General features: G+C 52.5%; 2 protein-coding genes across 5 annotated transcripts in view; one reads left to right on the top strand and one right to left on the bottom strand.

The window, feature by feature from the left end:
- The first annotated feature begins 2,107 nt into the window (after window positions 1-2,107).
- On the top strand, window positions 2,108-15,987 carry SLC66A1 (solute carrier family 66 member 1). 3 transcript variants are annotated; one of them, XM_058161125.1, is made up of 9 exons: window positions 2,163-2,244; window positions 3,636-3,714; window positions 5,093-5,331; window positions 7,029-7,158; window positions 8,679-8,766; window positions 10,755-10,915; window positions 11,898-11,990; window positions 13,129-13,314; window positions 15,261-15,987. In XM_058161125.1, exons 3-9 carry the CDS (start codon window positions 5,159-5,161, stop codon window positions 15,357-15,359), a joined length of 930 nt encoding a protein of 309 aa, XP_058017108.1. In that variant the 5' UTR covers window positions 2,163-2,244; window positions 3,636-3,714; window positions 5,093-5,158; the 3' UTR covers window positions 15,360-15,987. The 3 variants fall into 3 exon arrangements, with proteins under 3 accessions (XP_058017110.1, XP_058017108.1, XP_058017109.1); XM_058161126.1 differs by having other exon boundaries at window positions 2,206-2,244; window positions 3,641-3,714; XM_058161127.1 differs by lacking the exon at window positions 3,636-3,714 and having other exon boundaries at window positions 2,108-2,244.
- Window positions 15,988-17,998: 2,011 nt separating this feature from the next.
- The window catches only part of CAPZB (capping actin protein of muscle Z-line subunit beta), a 53,266-nt gene continuing 49,745 nt past the window's right edge, over window positions 17,999-21,519 (bottom strand). Inside the window, exons 8-10 of one of the 2 annotated variants that reach the window (XM_058161128.1) lie at window positions 20,884-20,960; window positions 19,685-19,797; window positions 17,999-18,453 (exon numbers count right to left, since the gene is read on the bottom strand). In XM_058161128.1, the coding sequence (XP_058017111.1) occupies window positions 19,695-19,797; window positions 20,884-20,960 (180 nt within the window). In that variant the 3' untranslated portion in view covers window positions 17,999-18,453; window positions 19,685-19,694. The remainder of the gene's footprint in view (window positions 18,454-19,684; window positions 19,798-20,883; window positions 20,961-21,519) is intronic. The other variant, XM_058161129.1, reaches the window with a different exon arrangement.

Genomic DNA, 21,519 nt, shown 5'->3' with positions numbered 1-21,519 from the left:
CCTTGCTAAGCACCCCGAGGGCATCTAGAGGGGTCCCCCCAACACTCTCTTTAAACCCTCCCTCCCTGGTCAAAAAGCGGAGGCACCCCGAGGCATCTAGAGGGGTCCCCCCAACTCTCTCTTTAAACCCTCCCTCCTTCCTGGTCAAAAAGCAGGGGACCTTGCGAGGCACCCCGAGGGCATCTAGAGGGGTCCCCCATTCTTTTTGAACGAAGGGTTTCCAACCTTGGTCCCTTTAAGACTTGTGGACTTCAACTCCCAGAGTCCCTCAGCCAGCTTTGCTTTGCTTTGCTGGCTGAGGGACTCTGGGAGTTGAAGTCCACAAATCTTAAAAGAGCCAAGTTTGCAGACCCCTGCTTTAAACCCTCCCTCCTTCCTGGTCAAAAAGCAGGGACCTTGCGAGGCACCCCGAGGACATCTAGAAGGACCCCCTCTCCTTAAACCCCCGCTCCTTCCTGGTTGGAAAGCAGGGCGCTCGCAAGGCACCCCGAGGGCATCTAAAAGCCCACCCCCGCTCCTTAAAACTTGCCCCTTTCTGGCGGAAAAGCAGGGCCATTGCGAGGCACCCCGAGGACATCTAGAGGGGTCCCCCCTCAACACTCTCTTTGAACCCTCCCTCCTTCCTGGTCCAAAAAGCAGGGCCCTTGTGAGGCACCCCGAGGGCATCTAGAAGGCCCCCCTCCTTAAATTCCCCCCTCGCCTTAAACCCCCACTCCTTCCAAGCCGAAACTCAGGAGGGCCCCTGCGAGGCACCCTGAGGGCATCTAGAGGGGTCCCCTCCACTCTCTTTAAACCCTCCCTCCTTCCTGGTCAAAAAGCAGGGATCTTGCGAGGCACCCCGAGGACATCAAGATCAGGGTCTCCAACCTTGGTCCCTTTAAGACTTGTGGACTTCAACTCCCAGAGTTCCTCAGCCAGTTTTGCTTTGCTGGCTGAGGGACTCTGGGAGTTGAAGTCCACAAGTCTTAAAGGGACCAAGGTTGGAGACCCCTGATCTAGAAGGCCCCACCCCTCTCCTTAAACCCCCGCTCCTTCCTGGCTGAAAACCAGGGCCCTTGCCAGGCACCCCAAGGACATCTAGAGGGCCCCCCTACTCTCTTAAACCTCGCTCATCCTGGCTGAAAACCAGGGCCCTTATGGGTCACCCTGAGGACATCTAAAAGCCCCCTCTCTTAAACCTCGCTCATCCTGGCTGAAAACCAGGGCCCTTATGAGTCACCCTGAGGACATCTAAAGGGCCCCCCTCTTTTCTTAATCATCGCTCCTTCCTGGCTGAAAAGCAGGACCCTTGCCAGGCACCCCGAGGACATCTAGAGAGGTCTCCCCCTCTCTCCTTAATCATCGGTCCTTCCTGGCTGAAAAGCAGGACCCTTGCCAGGCACCCCGAGGGCATCTACAGGGGTCGCCCCGCTCTCTTTAAACCCTCCCTCCTTCCTGGTCAAAAAGTGGGGACCTTGCCAGGCACCCCGAGGACATCTAGAGGGGTCCCCCCACTCCCTTTAAACCACCCTCCTTCCTGGTCAAAAACCAGGGCCCTTGCCAGGCACCCCGAGGGCATCTAGAGGGCCCCCACTCTTTTTAAATCCCCCCACCTTCCTGGTCAAAAACCAGGGCCCTTGCCAGGCACCCCGAGGGCATCTAGAGGGCCCCCCCACTCTCTTTAAACCCTCCCACCTTCCTGGTCAAAAACCAGGGCCCTTGCCAGGCACCCCAAGGGCATCTAGAAGGGGCCTTCCCTGTCCTTAAACCTCGCTCCTTCCTGGCCGAAAAGCAGGGCCCTTAGGAGTCACCCCGAGGGCATCTAGAAGGGCCCCCCTTTCTCTCCTTAAACACCCCCCCACCCCCGGCTCCTTCCTGGCCGAACCTCAGCAAGGAGAGAGAGACCCGCACAGGGGATTTAAGTGGGAACAGCACCTTTTCTTGGTTTTTTTAAACCAGGCGTGGGGATGGAGGGGGGGGTGTGGAAGACTGCAGGAAGGGCGCCTGCAAATATGGGGGGGGGATCATGTGGGGAGGGGGGGCGTTGGAAGGGAGCCGACCGACCGAGCCAGCCCAGTCCCGCCTCGCAAGGCGGAGCCGGCGGCGATCAGCTGAGCCTCCCGGGCGAGTCAGCGGCTGGGGCAGAGCTCCGGCTCCGTCATCGCTCCGGGAAAAAAAAAAAAGAGGCAATTCCCAAAACAAATCCGGATTGTTCCCCCATCGAAGCTCCGGCCAGGCGGCGCTCCCCCTAAAAAAAAGGCACCTGTGAGTATGGACGCGCCGCTTTTGAACCCAGACCCTTGCATTCCTTAACATCCCCCCCCCGCTTCCCCAAAAATAACCCACCACCACTATTACACCCGAGAAGACCTGGCTGGACCCCCCCCCCCACCTGGGGCAGGTTGAGGGATGCTGGCCTTGAGAAAGGAGACTAGATGACCTCCAAGGGTCCCCTCCCAGGGAAGGCAGGCGAGCCCAGCCATGCCATGAATGGGGAAGGGGTGAGGAGGGGGCGGGGGTCTCTCTCCGCCGAAAGGGGGGACCCCCTCCCCTTAAGGAAGGCAGAGGAGACTAGATGACCTCCAAGGATCCCCTCCAAGGGAAGGCAGGCGAGCCCAGCCATGCCATGAATGGGGAAGGGGTGAGGAGGGGGCGGGGGTCTCTCTCCGCCGAAAGGGGGGACCCCCTCCCCTTAAGGAAGGCAGAGGAATTGGGGAGGGGAGGCAAGAGGGGAAGCAGCCCCCCCCCACCCCATCTCAACCCTGAGCATCCCTTGTGGGGGGGGGGAGTAGGGAGACCCTCCCTGGCGTTTGTCCCGCTCCCCATTGGAAGGCCTTCGTTTGCTCCGAATAGTAACCGAGGTGGAAGGGACCTTGGAGGTCATCTAGGCCAACCCCCTACTCACACAAGAGACCTATACGAGGGATTCGAACCGCCGTCAACAAGATCAGCGTCTTAGCCACTGAGCCCCCTAGCCAGATTTTTTTTAATCGTGGGACCCCCGGTGTGAGTGGGACTGGACTACACCTCCCCAAAAATCCCCGGCCGGCTGCGACTTCAGGAAGCCCACCAACTCTAAAGCTTGTCCACCTTTACAACAAGAGTAGGGTCAGGTCTTCCCGCAAACTTGGCTTAATCCTGGCTTAGTTCCAGAGGGGCTAAAACAGACCAGAATCCACAAGCCTTCTCCCCCCGCCTCACCCCCAAAGCCTTTTCTAGTTTATCTATGGTTTGTTTTTCTCAAGCCTGAACGAAAAAAACAACCAACCAGGTCTTTTCAGGGACGATTTCGAAAGCAGGGCAAAAAAAATAATAATAACAACCCTTGGTCAATCTTGAACTCGCTCCTTTCCCCAGCCCGGATGAATCACCAAAGCTGGTTGCTATTAACCTTGATCTGTTTTTCCACCGGCTGTAGAAATGGTGGGGGGGAGAGACGGGGGGGGAGGGGAAGAAGAGAGACTTCCTTGGCTGCATATTTTGGGGAGGGGGAAGGGGGGGGAGACAGGCCCCTTCTTGCTGGCCAAGCAGTTTGAACCTGGAAAATGCTGATAAGGTTTGATTGCTGGCTCCCGGGTCAGCTGCTGCTGGGGGTCACATGAGAACATCTGGATGAGTCACAGCAATGGTGGTGGGGGGGTGTTGTTTGTCCCCAGCCCAGGTCTTCTCGCACCCGCTTCCCGCACAGGCTAGGAATTTATCTCCAGGCAAAAGGTAGCAATAACACGAGACCAGGTAAGTTGGACTGATGTAGGCATTTTGACGCGTGTATTCATGTTGGGTTTTGTAAACACGATGGATGGCGCTCGGAACGCCACCACTGTCCGTGCAATGATATCGATAGGTAATGGTAACCGAGTGGGAAGGGACCTTGGAGGTCATCTAGGCCAACCCCCCGGCTCACACGGGGATTCGAACCGCCGACCTTTCTGATCGACAAGCTCAGCGTCTTAGCCATGGAGGCAGGTAGTGAGGCTAAACAAACAAAACAGTAACGAAGTGGGAAGGGGACCTTGGAGGTCATCTAGTCCAACCCCCCAGCTCACACAGGGAGTCGAACCGCCGAATGGCCCGACCTTTCTGATCGACAAGCTCAGCGTCAGAGCTACTTGAGCTGCCTAGCCTCGGCCGCTCAGACGCCGAGATCTCTTAGCCTCAGATATACTGCCACTGAAAATGGGGTGGGGGTGGGGGGTGGGCTTCCAGTGAAACTTCCAGTGAAGTAAATTACTCAACTTGGTCTTTGAAATATTGGAGGCAAGCTGGAGAGTGTGTGTGTGTGTGTCACAATACTTATTCGCAACCAGTTTGCAAACCTAGGTTTCTTAATTTTTCACGGCAGAAGAACTAGAGCCAGGGATGGCTAACCATTTTGCCGTCGCGTGCTAAAAGCGTGCGGTGGGGTGGGGTGTCGCGCACACGCATGCTCACACCCATAATTCAATGCATGTGTGACACACACACCCCACGGTCCCCTCACTTTTGGCCCGGGATGGCCCGGTAGGCCCATTTTTCGTCCTCCCCAGGCTCCGGAGACTTCCTTGGAGCCTGGGGAGGGCGAAAACAGCTCCCCTTCCCACCCCGGAAGCCCTCTGGAGGCGGAAACAGCCCGTTTCCTGACTTCCGGTGGGCCCAGAAGGCCCGAAAATCAGCCAGCTGGTGCGCGCATGCGCTCTGGAGCTGAGCTAGGGCGACAGTCGCGTGCCCACAGATATGGCTCCATGTGCCACAGGTTCGCCGTCACCGAACTAGACTATTTATTTTGCAATAGTGGAGCATAATCTGTAGCTCGGGTGTAGGAGGGGTTGAAAGTTGATTCTCCGAGCTTGTGGGTTGGGGTTTACGAACGTCTCGTGACCAGGCTAGGGAACATCTTCAGTTTAAACGGGTGTCAGTGTTATTTTTATTTTATTTTTTTAATGCAAGGCTCCGTTCCAGGAGCGACTGAAATACCCCAGGGAAAAGAATGGAAGGAAAAATGCGAATTTTCTTTTTTTAAAAAATCCATTTTCACGTCGTTGTTGTTGTTTTGGTTTGGTTTTTTTTGCTATGCGCATTTTGATCGGCGGTTGGGCGAATCCCAGATACTCCCATTTCTCTTCTTCCTTTACAGGTTCCCAGTTCACAATGGGCAGGGCTGTTTTGAATTCCCAGTGACTCCCAGTACTTCATTCCAGCCATGTTCGCTCATCCTCACAAGTTCAGCTTTCCCAGCGGGAATGCCTCGGATTGTGTCAACGGCTCGGAGTGGATCCTGAATGTCTTCCACGAGTGCGCTCGGGATGGCTGGGATGTCGCCAGCGTGGGGCTGGGCCTGGTCTCCATCGCCTGCTTTGCTGGGGCTTCTTTCCCGTAAGTAAACGAGTGGCGGTCTTGGGGTGGGGAGGGGGGCTTCACCCTGCATCTGGGGCCAGTTAGAAGGGGCAGGCTGGGAATTTTGTGCTAGGGGAGCCGGTTGGCTGGCTCCTTCCTTCCTTCCTTCCTTCCTTCCTTCCTTCCCTCCCTCCCCATTCCCATCTCTCTCTTCCTCCCTCCCTATTCACGTCTTTCCTTCCCTCTCTCTTTCCTTCCTTCCTCCCCATTCTCATCTCTTGCCTTCCTTCCTTCCATCCATCCCTCCCTCCCTATTCCTATCTTTTCCTTCCCTCCCTCCCCATTCCCATCTTTTTCCTTCCTTCTTTCCATCCCTCCCTATTACCTCCCTCCTTCCTTCCTTTCTTTCCTTCCTTCCCTCCCTCCCCATTCCCATCTTTTTCCTTCCTTCCTTCCATCTATCCATCCCTATTCCTATCTCTTCCTTTCCTCCCTCCCTCCGCATTCTCATCTCTCCTTCCTTCTTTCCATCCTCCCTATTCCTCCCTCCTCCTTCCTTCTCTCCCCATTCCCATCTTTTCCTTCCTGCCTTCCTTCCTGCCTCCCCATTCTCATCTCTTGCCTGCCTTCCTTCCATCCCTCCCTCCCTCCCTATTCCTATCTTTTCCTTTCCTCCCTCCGCATTCCCATCTCTCTCCTTCCTTCTTTCCATCCCTCCCCATTCCCATCTTTTTCCTTCCTGCCTTCCATCCATCCATCCCTATTCCTATCTCTTCCTTTCCTCCCTCCCTCCGCATTCCAATCTCTCTCCTTCCTTCTTTCCATCCCTCCCTATTCCCTCCCTCCCTCCTTCCTTCTCTCCCTATTCCCATCTTTTTCCTTCCTGGCTACCTTCCTTCCTTCCTTCCTTCCTTCCATCCATCCCTATTCCTATTTCTTCCTTTCCTTCTTTCCTTCCCTCCCCATTCTCATCTCTCCTTCCTTCCTTCCATCCCTCCCTATTCCTCTTTTCTTTCCTTTCCTTCCTCCCTCCCCATTCTCATCTCTCCTTCCTTCCTTCCTTCCTTCCTTCCTTCCTTCCTTCCTTCCTTCCTTCCTTCCTTCCTTCCTTCCTTCCTTCCTTCCAACCCTCCTTATTCCTAACTTCCTTTCTTTCCTTCCTCTCTCCCTATTGCCCTCTCTCTTCCTCCCTCCCCATTCTCATCTCTCTCTCCATCCCTCCCTATTCCTATTTCTTCCTTTCTTTCCTCCCTCCCTCCTCATTTCCATCTCTCTCCTTCCTGCCTGCCTGCCTGCCTATTCCCATCTTTCCTTCCCTCCTTCCTTCCCTAGTTTGACTGACAGATAAGTGGCTGCCCGTTGGGGGGAATGACAAAACGGATGTTGACTCATTTCCTGGGATAGACACAAGGGAAACGGCCAGGAGTCCTGCCATGCCCGTCTGTGGGCGGCTTCTGAAATATCACCTCCAGCAACGCAAGAGCTGTTCGGGCAGCCATCGGTTGCAGCAAAAAATAAAATAAAATTCCTCCTTAGAAGCCTCTTCTGGGTGGTTGAAAACTTCCGTCCTGGGCAGAATGACACAATAACGGGTGCGCTTCCCTTGTCATCAGACCCTGGACTTCCTTTCCCATCAGCCCCAGCCCACAATCAGTGGTATAGTTTGCCGGGTCGGGGCAGGGGGTGACCCCCGATGCTTCCTCTTCCATCTTTCCTTCCTCCATTTTTCCACGCAGTCAGTTCTACCTGGCCTGTAAAACGGGCATCATGGACCAGGCCCTGTCCGTCTACTTCCTGCTGGGATGGCTCGGAGGCGATTCTCTGAACTTAGTCGGGTCTTTCTTGGCTGACCAGCTGCCGTTACAGGTAAGAAAATTGGAAAAAAGCCATGTTTAACTTGGAAAATTCTGCTGGTCCCAATCCTCGATCCTGCAAAGGATGCTCAAAGCCATCATCATTGTGGGTCCTTGGGATTCCCTTCCTCTCCAATTATTGATTTGTCTGTTTGTCAAATATGTACAAGATAGCAGGTACAGGTATAAACGTAAACGAAGGAAGTAAGTACAGATAAATGGGGACACTAAAACAGGGACAGTAGGCGTGGTGGTGCGCTTATGCAAACCCCCCTCCCCTTTTACGGACCTCTTAGGAGTGGGGTGAGGTCCACGATGGACAGTTTGAGGTTGAAGGTTTGAGGATGTAACTGTTCTGTCCCCCTCGCCTCCGTCCGAGCGATGACTTAATTAGCCGGCAACTATCAGCTCTGGCAACAAACGAGCGAGCGTCTGCCAAGTGCCTCTGTTATCTCCCTTGATGCCGATGAGTCAACAAACAGTACTTCAGCTCTAGTCAAGCAGTTGATTTGCCTGCTACGAAGAGGCATAGCAGCCCTCGCTGCTTTTATATCCTGTGGGGTGTGGCTCCATGACTCAGCACTTCCTAGGCCTGCCCCACCCCTGCTTCTGTTGTTCCCGCCTCTCCTGCCTACGAAACCTAGGGTCCAGCCAGCCCTGGTTGCCATCAGCCGGGTCTGGAGGCGTGGCCGGGGGGGGAAAGAGTCAGGAGACGGAGGCCTCGTTATCTCCTCCACCCGGCCTGCCTCTGGCTCCTGGAGCTGAGCCAGGGAAGCTGGTGCTCCCGAGGTAAGTCCTGATGGCCCTTCCCCCTCACTTTCCAAGTCACTTTCTGGCAGGGGGCCCGGCTCGGGGGGCGCAGACACAACAACGGAGAGTCGGGTAGAGCATTCCAGGCCTTGACCACTCACCCTGTTGCCGAAGTCGTATTTTCTGCAATTGAGTTTGGAGCGGTTTACCTTGAGTTTGTGTGCCCGTGTATTATTGCGGTTGAAGCTGAAGTAGTCGTTGACAGGTAGATCATTGTAGCAGACAATTTTGTGCGCTCTGCTTAGATCAGACCACCAGCGTCACAGTTCCAGATTGTCCAAGACCAAAATTTCGAGCCTGGTGGCAAAAGGGATTCTATTACGAGTAGAGGAGTGGAGGACTCTTCTCGTGAAATATCTCTGGACTCGCTCAATCGTCTTAATGTCCGATATACAGTGTGGATTCCAGGCGGATGAGCTGTATTCAAGAATTGGTCTGGCAAAGGTTTTGTATGCTCTAATTTGCAGTATAATGTTACCGGTGAAGAAGCTTTGCAAAATTAGGTTAACAATGCCTTTTTGGCAATGCTGTTACAGTGAGCTCTGAGGTTAAATCGTTTGAGATGAGTACTCCTAGGTCCTTGACAAAGTGAGGGTCGTATACGAGGTTGTTTCCACCCAATTTTAGCCCCATCTTCAAGCCGAGAGTTCCAGAGATAAAAATAACATTCCTCTCTTAATTATCCCCAGAATTCCCACTCAGCTTCTCTTTCTCCTTCCCCAGGTATACACCGCTATTTACTACGTGCTGGCTGATTTACTCATGATCTCCCTCTACGTCTATTACAAAGTCAAGAATCAAAACAGAGTCTGTAAGTTTGACATCCGCTAATGCGAGAGGGGGAGGCACCGAGACATAAAACTCCCATTTTTGAAATCGTCGTCCCAAGATCTCGGTTTAATATCAGGGCTTAATTCAAAGGACCGTTTGGATGCTGAGTTGGGGAGAGGGGCAGAGGTGGGCCTCACATACTGTAACAACCAGTTTGCCCAGAAATGTGAGCATGTGGCGTCCGCCCATTCGTGCGATGTCACAAAACATGGCAATTCGCTCGTGCACTGTCCTCACAAAAACACAGCAATATAGGACCACCTGCAGGTTGCCACTACCGGTTCACCCGAACTAGTTCGAACCGGCTGAATACCATCTCTGGAGAGTGGGAGGGGATTTGTCAGAGTACGAATGTTCATAGACTGGAATAGACATAGCAACAGGTCAGCCAATGGGGACTGTTTGGATAGACATGGTAACAGGTCAGCCAATGGGGATTGGATAGACGGCTTCTTGTCCGCGATATATGCACTAAGCTGTTCAACGTTGTAGTTCTTTTCTCATATGTTGTAATTCTGCGTGAAATACGTCATGTCGGTCTCGTAGTGGTGCAGGCAGGCCGAGTTGCAGTAATCTTTTATTGATCATGGCCATACATTTGTCCCCAAGAATAATCAAAGCCTTGTTGAAAATGTCCGGATCAAACGTAATCTCTAATGTTCGATTTTCCCCCTTACCAGAGGGAGCCCCCTTGTGGAGTACTGTGAAGCCGTTACCATGGCAACTCCACTGTGCTGCACAGTGGAAGCCATTTTAAGGCAGTACGGTAGAAGCCATTTTAAAGCACAACAGGCTGTATCTTAACAGAACATACACCCAGAGGGGAGTTAGGGGGGTCATGCCCCCACAATATTTATTTCCACAAAGTAAGTCATCTGTGTACCAAATTTGGTTGAAATTGCTCAAGGCGTTCCAAAGTTATGCTGGAACATACATATACACACACATAGATTGAACCCTGCTGAAGTTCATTTAATTGTGTGTCGGTCGGATCTCAATTGTGGTTTTATACCTAAGCATGCAGAAAGTTCCCTTCCCCCTTTTTTTTTAATGGGGAAACTCTTAAAATAGAGCGATCTCTAACCCCTTCTGGCACGGGAGAAGAGCAGATGGTAGTTTTAACGGAAAGCAAATCTTTCTTTCAAGAAGATAGAGGACCTCGGTGTCCCAAAACCTGGGTCTCCATGAGTTGCCATGAGAACACAGATTGTTGCACCCTTCGAAACAGAAGTTGCAATTGCCCGGGGCATCTGCGCATTCAAGTGAATTATTTTGAACCGCTTCCTCTCCGCAGAAAGCTGGGTTTCTCCCTCGATCTTATCACTTTCTGTTTCGGATCTCTTGAAAGGTTTAGATCTGGTTAGATGGCGTGATAGCGCAACTCCTGCTGCAGGGGAACGACGGTTTATGTGGTTTTTGCTCGTTATTTCTGCTTGACGAAGCAGCCACCAGGAAACGATTATGCTGATGTCCCCAAAGCCGGCTTCTCCTTTTTCAGTAAATTTGTCTGATGGGACAGACAAGACAAAAAAAAAAAAAAGAAGAAGAAGCAAGATAGACTTTTAACCCCTAATCCAGGGGTCGGCAACTTTAAACCCTCAAAGAGCCACAAAGGTCCTAACCGGAAGGCCCCTGTTCAATTCTGGAGCCGACCGGAAGTCCGGTTCCCCCACCATAGTCTCCTCCTAGTGCGGCGTCCTTTTTCCTCTAACCAAAAGCCCTATCAATTGTGGGGCAAACCAGGAAACCTGCCCCTTGACATAAAGTCTCCTCCTGAGACGCAGGGCTTTCCCCCTCCCCCCAAATTTCCCCCTCCCCCCAAACTCCTCTCCAAATTGTGGTGCCGACCAGCGACAGGGAGGCACAGTAGATGGGTGAAAGAGCCACATGCGGCTCCAGAGCCACATGCGGCTCCAGAGCCACAGGTGGCTGACCCCTGCCCTAATCCAACATTTCTCCCTTCCTCAGTTTCGGCTTCGATCAACGCCGTCTTCGCATTCGCGGTCCTGGGAGCGACGTTGACGCCCACCTGGCAAGGGGGACCTGCCTCTTCTCAACCGGGTGATGATGGAAGGATGTTCAAAAGCAGGAGACTTTTATCCTCTGCGGACTATTCATCGGGCTGGGAGGTAAGGCACAACTGACCTTCAACGCCTTGCAAAGACCAAGCTGCCCTCGCCAACGGTTGCGTTGTGTTCAAATCCCGTCGAAATGAGGATGATGTAAAGATTAGCAGTAGTTGGGAGATTACCGGGAGGCGGTGGCTCAGCGGCTCAGATGCTGAGCTTGTCGATCGAAAGGTCGGCGGTTCAGCGGTTCGAATCCCTGGTGCCGCGTAACGGGGTGAGCTCTCGTTCCTTGTCCCAGCTTCTGCCAACCTAGCAGTTTCGAAAGCACGTAAAAAAAATGCAAGTAGAAAAAATAGGGACCACCTTTGGTGGGAAGGGAACAGCGTTCCGTGCGCCTTTGGCATTGAGTCATGCTGGCCACATGACCATGGAGACGTCTTCGGACAGCGCTGGCTCTTCAGCTTTGAAACGGGAGATGAGCACCACCCCCTAGAGTCGGGAACGACTAGCATGTATGTGCGAGGGGAACCTTTACCTAGATGGATGACTATAAAACGTATAAAAGAACTTACAGCATGTTCCATTGTCTTTATAACTGATTATAATGTTTGTGGAACTCAATAATTCAACATTAGGATTCACTGTCTGCAGCAAGCACCATTTTAATTCCACTTTACTCAAGAATGGAGACCCGTCTGCCCCTTGGCCACTTCCCCGTCAGCGGAAGTAGTAGCATTGATAAATGCATTTTGTGGCTCCCTCCCTGGTTATCCTATAATTGCTTTTCACAATTTCTCCGCCCAAGTTAATTGTTCTTTCTGAAATTAAAAGCGCACCCCTCCGGGTGGGAAGAATGCTAGACAAAAGATTAGTGGTTTGAATTGGAAGTGGCAGGTGGATTCCAAGGGAGGGACGGAGGATTATCCAAACTAACCCACGGACTAAATCACCTGGTGGTGGTGGTTTCCCGTTAAATCCCACGAGGGCCTGCTGGGACATTCCGTCCGCAGCATCCCATCACCCTCCGTGTCTTCTTCCACAGCCTTTCACCCAAAAGGAGATCTGCGGCTTTGTGATTGGATCCACTTCGTCGGTGCTCTACTTGTTTTCCCGGGTCCCCCAGATCTACACCAATGTAAGAGTTGCTCGAGGGGAAAGGGGGAAGGCCCACGGCGGGAGGGGCTCTTTTGGGGAGCAGATCAGTTGAAGAGGGCCCCAGACTCAAAGTTCCAACTTTTTCCCAAGGAAGCAGAAAATGTTTTCAAAGCCAAAACGTTCCCAAATTTACTACTGAATTGTTGGAGATGTGGGTACAAGCTAAGCACATACTACCACATGCGGTGGATGTGCCCCAAGATAAAAAAAAATTGGCAAAAAATTAAAAATTCAATATCTTCATAAACGACTTAGATGAGGGAATAGAAGGGGACTTACCAAATTTGCAGATGATACTAAGCGGGCAGGAATAGCCAACACCCTAGATCAGTGATGGCTAACCTTTTTGGCATCGTGTGCCAGGAGGGGGGCTCGGGGGGGTCGTGCGTCTGCGTGCCCACACCCATAATTCTATGTGCCCCACCCCCGTGCATGCGTGCGCGACACACACGCACACTCACTCCTGGCATGTGATGGCTTGGTAGGCCCGTTTTTCTCTCACCTGGCTCCAGAGCCTTTCTGTGAGTCTGGGGAGGGCGAAAACTGCCTTTCCCACCACCCCCGGAGGCCAGAAACGATCCATTTATCAACTTCCGGTTGGACAGGAAGTGACTTTTATGCTGTTCCGCTTCCAGACTCCTAGAAGGTGCACGCATGCTCACCAGAGCTGAGCTCGCATGCCCACTCATATGGGTACAGGTGCTACCTGTGCGACACCCCCCTACACACACACCCGGCACGTGATGGCAAAATGGTTAGCCATCCCTGACCTATAAGGTCCCTTCCAACTCTGTTAAGCTGTTATCTGACTTCCAGCCCTGAGTGTACCGTTGCCAAACCTAGCTAAAAGCAGACTTATCTGAGATCTGTTGGAAGAAAACTGGGAGGTTTTAGGGCTATTTATACGCCCTCATCTGATTTAAGACAAGGCGATCACGGCCATATGCTTGCTCCACTTCGAAGCTTGTTTGAAGCTAGCCGTGATCCCAGTGAACGGTGCCACCGAGTAAAACTGGCTTAAACGTTAATAATCACAATTAAAGAACACTGTGCAGAGCCTACCTCTTGGATGGACCACCTGAAGCTTTTAAATCCCTTTCTCTCTCTCTCTCCTGCAGTTCAAGAGGAAATGCACTACCGGAATCTCTTACTCTCTTTTCGCCCTGGTGATGCTGGGAAACACACTCTACGGTCTCAGCGTCTTAATGAAAAACCCGGATCCGGGGCAGTCGGAAGCCAATTACGTGATCCACCATTTGCCCTGGCTGGTCGGAAGCTTGGGGGTTCTGTCCCTCGACATTGTGGTATCCTTTTCTGGAAACTGGGGTCCGAGGGGTGAGTAGGTTTGCTTCTGCTTTTCAACGTGCAAAGTCTAGTGCGACAGAATCTCTCAGACAGGTAAGGAAAATAAGAGGCGTCATAAACTTTTTATTTGGACTTTCTGAACTGCAGTCGGCGGTAATGTCAGGATTGAAGTGGGGTGGGCAAAAATAAGTCCTGAACCAAGTGTGATCATCTTTTAACGACCCCCATCATCCCATGCGGGGTAGAGTCTAGGCAACTGAATGGAGCCAGCAGAGTGTTTTACTGGCCGGATGCCTTTCCTGTTGCCAGTACGGAGGTTGTTTTTCAGCAGATATATTTCTCATTGTGCCCAGAGAAGAGAAATATCTGTCTTTACCTAGGATCAAACTCACACCCTCCTGACAGTGAGGTGAGAGCTCCACCCCGAGCAAAGCACCTTCATTAAAATAACATTTCTGCTTCGCCAGCTGAGGGCCACGTAAGGCAGGTTTGCGCTTCCCGATACTTCCTTTTAATCTGTCTTTTTCATCTCACCCGTCCTGTCTTAGCCCTTCCGAGACTGCTTATAGGATAACAAAAAAGTATCTATTTTGAGGATTGGCTAACAGTGCTATAACTCAGAAATGACTGTATTTTTCGGCGCATAAGACACACTTTTCCCCCCACTAAAAAAGGGTGAAAATTTGGGTGCGTCTTATACACCGAATATAGCCCCGCCCACCCACCAGCCCCCCCCCTTTGGTCTCTGCCTTCCAGCAATTTACCTTCTTGCAGCAAACAGCCTGTTTCAGTTTCACCTTCAGCACAGCCCGATTAGCACAAGCAGCTGATTGTTGGATCAGCCTCCCGACCATCAGCTGTTTCAGGCTGCAGGGATTGCCATTGCCTATTGCCGCCTCTGCGCGCCCCATTTTCGGCCTTGGCATCCCATTTTTGGCCTCCGCGCGCCCCGTTTTCCGCCCATTCTGATCTCCACCACCTGGAACGGGCGGAAAATGGGGCACCCGGAGGCCGAAAATGGGGTGTGCGGAGGCTGCAAACGGGACGCGGAGGCTGAAAATTGGGTGTGCGTGTCATGTCCCACTCCTCCGCTGACGGCCGGGTCAGGGAAATCCGAATCAGGCGTGCCTCTGCAGCTCTGCCAAAGTCCTAGCAAAGTCCTCAAGGCAGGCAGGAGACCAGAAAGTGACTTCAGCAAGATATGTTCGACTTTGCCTGACTCAGAGAATGCCAGAAAGCAGATCCTTTATATAGGCCATGGGGTGTGGCTCCATGACTCAGCACTTATCCAGGCCTGCCCCTCCCTTCCTTCTGTTGCCGCCGCCTATCAAGTCTTCTGAAGCGAGGGTCACTCCAGTCTGCAGCTGTTGGTAATTGACCTTCCTCAGGCTCACATGCTGTGGGGGAGGGGGAGGAGTCTAGTTGCTCCGTTTGCCTGGGCATGGAGCCAGAGCTGGGGGCTGGAGGTACTTCTTCCTCCTCAGCCTGTCGGAGCATGGAGCCAGGGCTGGGGCCGGGAGGCATACTAGGACATTCCTCAGCGTTCGGAAGCAGATAAGAAGGCCCCGGCTGTGGTGAAAGCGGACGAGACACAACAGTGCGGAGGCGGCAATAAGTGTGTGCTGAAACTGAAATGGGCTGTTTGCTGCAAGGAGGCAAATTGCTGGGAGGCAGAGGCAGATTGTTTCTTTTTTCTTGTTTTCCTCCCCAAAAAAGGTAGGTCTGGAGTGTCTTATACTCAGAAAAATACGGTAGCTTGGCTGCCCTAATTCTGCCATGGCCTGCAATTGTCCGGAGGAGGAAGGCCATCAGCCCCGTCCGTTAAACAAGGCAGCAAACACAGGGGAAAAAAGAGGATCTTGATGCTTTATTAGTCTTTCGCAGCCGATGGTGGGTGCTGGGTCCAGTCCCCAGAAGCAGGAAACCTTAATTCTTTCACCTTCAGATTTCGTGCCAATTCCTGGCTTATCGTCGGAGGAAGCTGCCCGTCCTGGAAGAAAGAGATGCTCTTTTGGGCAGAGATGACGACTCTGTGGAAAGCTGAATGGATCTGCCAAGATTCGGGTCTTTTGGCTGCGTTGGGATTCCAACAGTTGTTTTTTTTGGGGGGGGGGGATTTCGTCCTGAAAACTCTATAGATAAAAAGCACCTGACCTTTTCTCTCTAGGAAAAAAAAAAAAGTTCGCCTCTGGAAAAGACGCGGCCGCCTTTACGAAATCCTTTGCTACCTCCTTTGGGGGGTGGGGGAAGAAAAAAATAATAATGGAAGAAATGAACATTGAAACATTGAAAGACTTGTGTTCTGCAAAGACAGCGAACTTTTTATCGATGGAATTTCCCCCCCATCCCCCCGCCCCAAAAGGGAAAACTGTAACTTATGAAATGGAAGTGTTGAAAAACAAAAACCCAACCAAACCCCAAAAACGAATTCGGGACCCAGCAGCTGGCTGCCTGGACCCTCGTTGAGGCTCAAGAGTAAAGAGAAGAGTAAAAGGGGGGGGAGGGGGTCTTTTTTTTTTCTTCACACAAGGGGCATTGAGAAATAAATAAAAAAATATTCCCACCACCCTGGCAGGAGTGGAGATGGTTTTTGGCTTAACCCTGGATACCTTGTCGCCTCGCCCTGGAAGCGACGGTGGGTGGGCTTCAAAAATTTTACCAAGGGGGGTTCTCTGCCCGGTTGCTGAGTGGGCGGGGCCATGGTGGGCGTGGGCTAGTCGGCCTCCTGCACCATGGCAGGGGGGGGGGTCGTTTTTGTCCTCCCCAAGCTCTGGAGGAAACGGGCCCGTTTCAGGCCTTCCCGAACTTCCGGTAGGTCCGTTTTTCGCCCTCCCCGAGCCTTCGCGCGCGCCCTGTGCTTACCTGCATCCAAAACAGGCTACGTGGGGACTCTTGGGAAGGGAGGGGAGGGGCGGGAGGGAGGGACCAGCCAGGAGTGGGATTGGGGGGGGGGGAGTTCTCCGAACTGCACAGAATCGTAGCTAGAGGTTCTCCCGAACCCCCAGCAGCCCACCCCTGCCTTGAAGTAACGGTGGGTGGGCTTTAGAGCTGCCGTCCCTTTTTTTGGCAAAGGAAGGTCAGTTAAGAGGCAGCTAAGAGGGAAGGAATCCTTTCTGCTGTATAGATAACTAGGAACCTTGGCAGATGTTGAGGCCTGTCGGCCGCTGGTCGCACCAGCAGCCAAATCAGAGACGGCAGCGGCGGGGCAGTCAGGGTCAGCATCAATGCAACCTGAGAGCTCCGCAGGGTAAGAGGGAATGGAGCTGGCAGAGAGAGAGAGAGAGACAGAGGTGGAGCCTGGGCCGTCCATCAGCCCTCAGATGGAGAGTCAACAGCCCCCAGGTCTGGAGGTGGCTGATGAGGAAGAGGAGGAGGAACAGCTGGGTCCAGTGCTGTTCTGCGTCATCAGATGCGCAGAAGGCAGAGGAGAGGAGAGCACTGGAAATCTATGGGCCAGTCCTTGGGACAGAAGAGCCACCGCTGCTAGCGAAACCCCACCCCACCCGAAGCTGCGACCTGCCAATCGGGACCCCCTGCCAATCAAAAGGCCGGACCCTTGAAAGTTGGGGAAAAGGACCAGAGAAGGAATCAAAAAGAGGCCCAGCGCCCAAGGACTTTCTTACGTTTTTTTAAAGATTTTATTTTTTCCCCCCCGTTTTTAAGTAATGGAGGCTCAAGTAAAAGAGATGTAGATTCCAATTCGAAGCATTACATATTTTAAAAAAAAATAATAATAATAACCAGTCTTTCGCATTCCCATAGAAATCAAGAACAAGTCAAAAGCGTCACACTGCAGGCTCTCGGATGGAAAGCAGGACTGGGGAAGGAGGGGGGGAATTTTGACTCTTTGCCAGCTTTTCGCAGATCTCTTAAGGGGAAGGGAGGGCAGATGCCTGCCCCCCCCACCCCATCCCACACACCCCCTTCCTCCTTTCTCAACTTTTCTCCCAAACATACACCAAACACATTTTCCACGATGGGTTTTTCTTTTTTTCTTCCTTCTTTCACAAACCATGGTTATTTAATAAAGGGGTTTTTTTCTTTTGTTTTTTTTTTGTTTCTTGTACATTTTTTACACCAATATAACAAAATATGGAGAGCGGTGGGAAAGCTGGGGAGGGTCGCACCAAGAATCCAAGAATTAAAAAAAAAACCATGATCGGTGGAAATAATGCGGATAAACGCAAGGCCCAAGAAGATGGGAGAGGGTCGAAAAAGGGAAAGGACACAAATCTCAAGAGGTTTCTCAACAGAAAATACGTTTTGCAAGGCTGTGGCAATAAGACAGTGGAAATTAAGCTGCTAGAGAGAGCTCCCCCCCCACCAAAAAAAGGTTTATACAGGTTTTGTTTGGGGTGGTGATAGGTGGGGGGAAAACCGGAGGCTTTTATTTTTATTTTATGAGTGGAAGAATATTGTATGCAGGAAAAGGAAAATAAGAGGGAGGAGGCCGAGGGGAGGAGGATGCCAGGGAGAGAAGGGGGGGGGGGTAAGAACATTCCTAAGAAATTTGAGGGCTGGGAGGGGTCGCTAATGAGTGCATGGCGTGTCTTGTTAGCATCCTCAAAAGGGAGACGCTGGTTTTCTAACTTTGCTGTTTTCTCAATGCCTCCACCAGGTCGATCTTCAGAGCTTCCTGCTTGATTTGTCCGCGAACGCCTGCACGGACCTGGAAGAGAAAAAGGAAAGGACACAAATCTCAAGAGGTTTCTCAACAGAAAATACGTTTTGCAAGGCTGTGGCAATAAGACAGTGGAAATTAAGCTGCTAGAGAGAGCTCCCCCCCCACCAAAAAAAGGTTTATACAGGTTTTGTTTGGGGTGGTGATAGGTGGGGGGAAAACCGGAGGCTTTTATTTTTATTTTATGAGTGGAAGAATATTGTATGCAGGAAAAGGAAAATAAGAGGGAGGAGGCCGAGGGGAGGAGGATGCCAGGGAGAGAAGGGGGGGGGGGGAAGAAGATTCCTAAGAAATTTGAGGGCTGGGAGGGGTCGCTAATGAGTGCATGGCGTGTCTTGTTAGCATCCTCAAAAGGGAGACGCTGGTTTTCTAACTTTGCTGTTTTCTCTTCAATGCCTCCACCAGGTCGATCTTCAGAGCTTCCTGCTTCGATTTGTCCGCGAACGTCTGCACGGACCTGGAAGAGAAAAAAGGGGGAAGGGGGTTAGGAGGAGAAAAGAGGGGGGGGGGGTTGGGGGGCCTGAGGGCAGCGGCGGCTTCCAGCGAATCCCCCCTCCCCCTCAAAACAGCATCTCCAACATGTCAGGTAGCGCTTCCCCCGCAATTCGTAAAACCGGATCCCCGGTAGCTGACCTCCAGCGCGTCGTTAGTAGCAATTGGAAGAGGAGGAGGGGTGTGTGGAAGGTCCATTGTAACTCTGAGTGGTTGTTAAACGAGGACTATCTCTACACGGCAGGCTGGTCGAGGGTGAGGGGTGTGTGTGTGTGTGTGTTTGTTGTTGTTCCTGTTCTGAGCTAGGCTTCCCCAGCAGCACGAAGCCGAGTCCTCGTCCCGATAAACCCCTTTTAATTAATTTACAGTGAATTCCTCTCCAGCAAAGTCTTTCCTCTCCCGCAGTCTTTCAAGATAGTTCACAATTACCGACCTTTATCAGGCTTGGAGAGCGGCCAGGCCGATATCTTTCATTGGCAAGAATGCAGGAATGAACTAATTGTCTCCTGCAAACTCCACTCCCCTTTCGCTTCTCGTTTATTCCCTCTGGGAAGGGCCATTCATCGTCCACCTGTGGCTTTACTCCTGAGTCGACCCTTGTTCTTCAGCTGTTCCCTTCGTCTGGCAACTCTGCACATGCGCGCCCTGGAAACAGGCTCCAGCTGTTCGTCTGCCTCACTGATATCTGACTCCGAAGGCAGCTGATAACTGTCAGACGGCCCTGGCCCCCTCTCTGCCTCGGACGTAGAGCCTTCATCAGAGCCTTCCCCAAACGCCAAGACTGGCCCATGTTCCTCCCTAACCTCCTCGCTGTCCAAATCTGCTCCCAGCTCTGCTGGCAGGCCACAACAGTTCCAGGGTTGAAATCACTCGCAAAACCACAGCCGCACAGACGACCCCGGGCTGTCACATTCTCAAGCACAAGGAACTCCACACAGCAAGGCAAGGAGAGCAAACTTAAGGTTATCAAGGCAGCTTCCTCCATCCCCTTCCTTAAAAAATAACAACAACAACAACAACAGGACTTGGCGAGAATTAGGAGTTAGTTGGTGTGAAGGCCGAATTCTCTCACACGGATATGCTCTCAGTCCAGGTAAGTGGTGTTTTAGTCCGAAGGTGCCTTGTAAGCCAGTTTCAACATTGGGAGGGGGTGGGGAAGGGTGGGGGGGAAGAGGACGGGATGGGGGTGGGTGTACCTTCGCTGGTTTAGTTATCTGGCTGAATGTACATCTGCCGCTGGGTCAGAACCTGGGAGAGCTCCCTCTGCAACTGCTTATATTTTTGGTTGTCGGGAATAGCGTCAATTGATCTGGGCGGAGACGGAAGAGTGAAGCCGAGGAAGGAGAGAAAAGGATCAGACAAGTTGGCAGAGAGAAAAAAGAACGAGGAAGAAAGGCAGAGAGGACCGGGGGGGTCGAGAGCAGAAGGTTGGGGGGGGGGGAAGGAGGCAGGAGGGAGAAGTTTGGGGTCTCCCAATACCGAAATCCACAGATTTGCAGACGAGAGAGAGAGAGAGAGAGAGAGAGAGAGAGAGAGAGAGAGAGAGGACCCGGAGCCTTTTCTTCCAATGCTTAAAATCGGTTCCCGGCAAACCGGCAAAGCCATCCATTGGCTCCAGCAGGTTTAACTGGAGGAAGCGGGCGCCAAAGGCACGGCAGGGCACCTCTGCTGTAGGCGATGGGGGTGGGTGGGTCAAGTTTTGAAAAAAGGACAGAGAAGATTTCGGCTGACTCTTGAGGAAGCCTTTCCAACACCCCCCCCCCCAAAAATAGGCCCTTTCTGGCAGATCGATAAAGATGATCGATCCTTATCGAACTGATTGGAGAAAGGCAGAAAGGCGGAACAGAAGGCAGGCGGTCAGCTAATCCGCCAGGGCTGTGATTCTGGGGCAGGAGGCGACAAATTTAACAGAATAGCAGAGTTGGAAGGGCCCTGCATGTCTTTTAAGTCCAGCCCCCACCCCTCAACTCAAGCAAGGAGACCCTAGACCAGGGGGCTTCAAACTCCATTTCATTCAGGGCCGCATCAGAGTTGTGTTCGACCTCGGGAGGCCGGAGTGGCCTTGGCCAGCATGATGTCACTTGTGCTGGGGGCCCGAGCGCTCTGCCAGCGAAAACGGGATTTCGAGCTCTGTTTTCAGCTGTGAGGAGCCTCCTGCAACCCTCTGCCAGCAAAAATTGGAACTCGGGGAGGGAGGGGGGTGCTGACCAGAGGCACTGCAAGCCGGTCCTTCGCTATTTCCAGGGCAGCCCCACGGGCCAGATCTAAGGACCCCCTCGGGCTGAATCCAGCCCCCAGACCTTGTGTTTGACGCCCACCCTGCCGTAGACCATTTCCGACAAATATATACATATATATAAATACGACCGCAGCACTGCAGCGCATCCGTCGTTACCTCAGCCCGTTGACAATGTCCTTCGTCTTTCCAAAATAAATCTCATTCAGCGTACTTCTGATCTTATTCTCCATGTCCTAGAAGGGGAGAGAGAGAGAGAGAGAGAACTCACGGTCATCCCAAGGCCCTGTGGTTTTAGGGAGAGGCAGGAGCAGGGGTGGGGCTGCTGGGGGTTTGGGAGAACCTCTAGCTAAGATTCTGTGCAGTTCAGAGAACTCCCAAATCCCACTCCTGGCTGGCCCTGCCCACCCTGCCCCTCCCAGGAGTCCCCACACAGCCCGTTTTGGATGCAGGTAAGTGCAGGGCGGACGCGAAGGCTTGGGGAGGGCGAAAAACAGGCCTACTGAAAGATTGGGACTCCAGAGCCTAGGGAGGCCGTTTTTGCCCTTCCGGAGACTCAAGGAAAGCCTCCGGAGCCCAAAGAGGGCAAAAACTCCTCCCCGCCATGATGCAGTAGGCCACACCAACCCAGCAACCAGGCAGAGAACCCCTTGCTAAAATTTTTGAAGCCCACCCCTGGGCAGGAGGAAGGGAGAAACATTAGACTAGCCCAGGAGTAATCAACCTTTTTATACCTACCGCCCACTTTTGTATCTCTGTTAGTAGTAAAATCTTCTAACCGCCCACCAGTTCCAC

The sequence above is a fragment of the Ahaetulla prasina genome, chromosome 18 (assembly GCF_028640845.1).
Source record: "Ahaetulla prasina isolate Xishuangbanna chromosome 18, ASM2864084v1, whole genome shotgun sequence".
NCBI classification, from domain to species: Eukaryota; Metazoa; Chordata; class Lepidosauria; order Squamata; family Colubridae; genus Ahaetulla; species Ahaetulla prasina.
This window is presented reverse-complemented; position numbering and strand designations above follow the sequence as displayed.

What these genes read in the sequence shown, in the direction of transcription:
- SLC66A1 (XM_058161127.1), top strand. Translation starts at nt 5,159, where the DNA reads ATGTTCGCTCATCCTCACAAGTTCAGCTTTCCCAGCGGGAATGCCTCG. An exon ending in TTTGCTGGGGCTTCTTTCCC is followed by an intron (nt 5,332 to 7,028) that starts GTAAGTAAACGA and finishes TTTTCCACGCAG; the next exon opens with TCAGTTCTACCTGGCCTGTA. An exon ending in CTGACCAGCTGCCGTTACAG is followed by an intron (nt 7,159 to 8,678) that starts GTAAGAAAATTG and finishes CTCCTTCCCCAG; the next exon opens with GTATACACCGCTATTTACTA.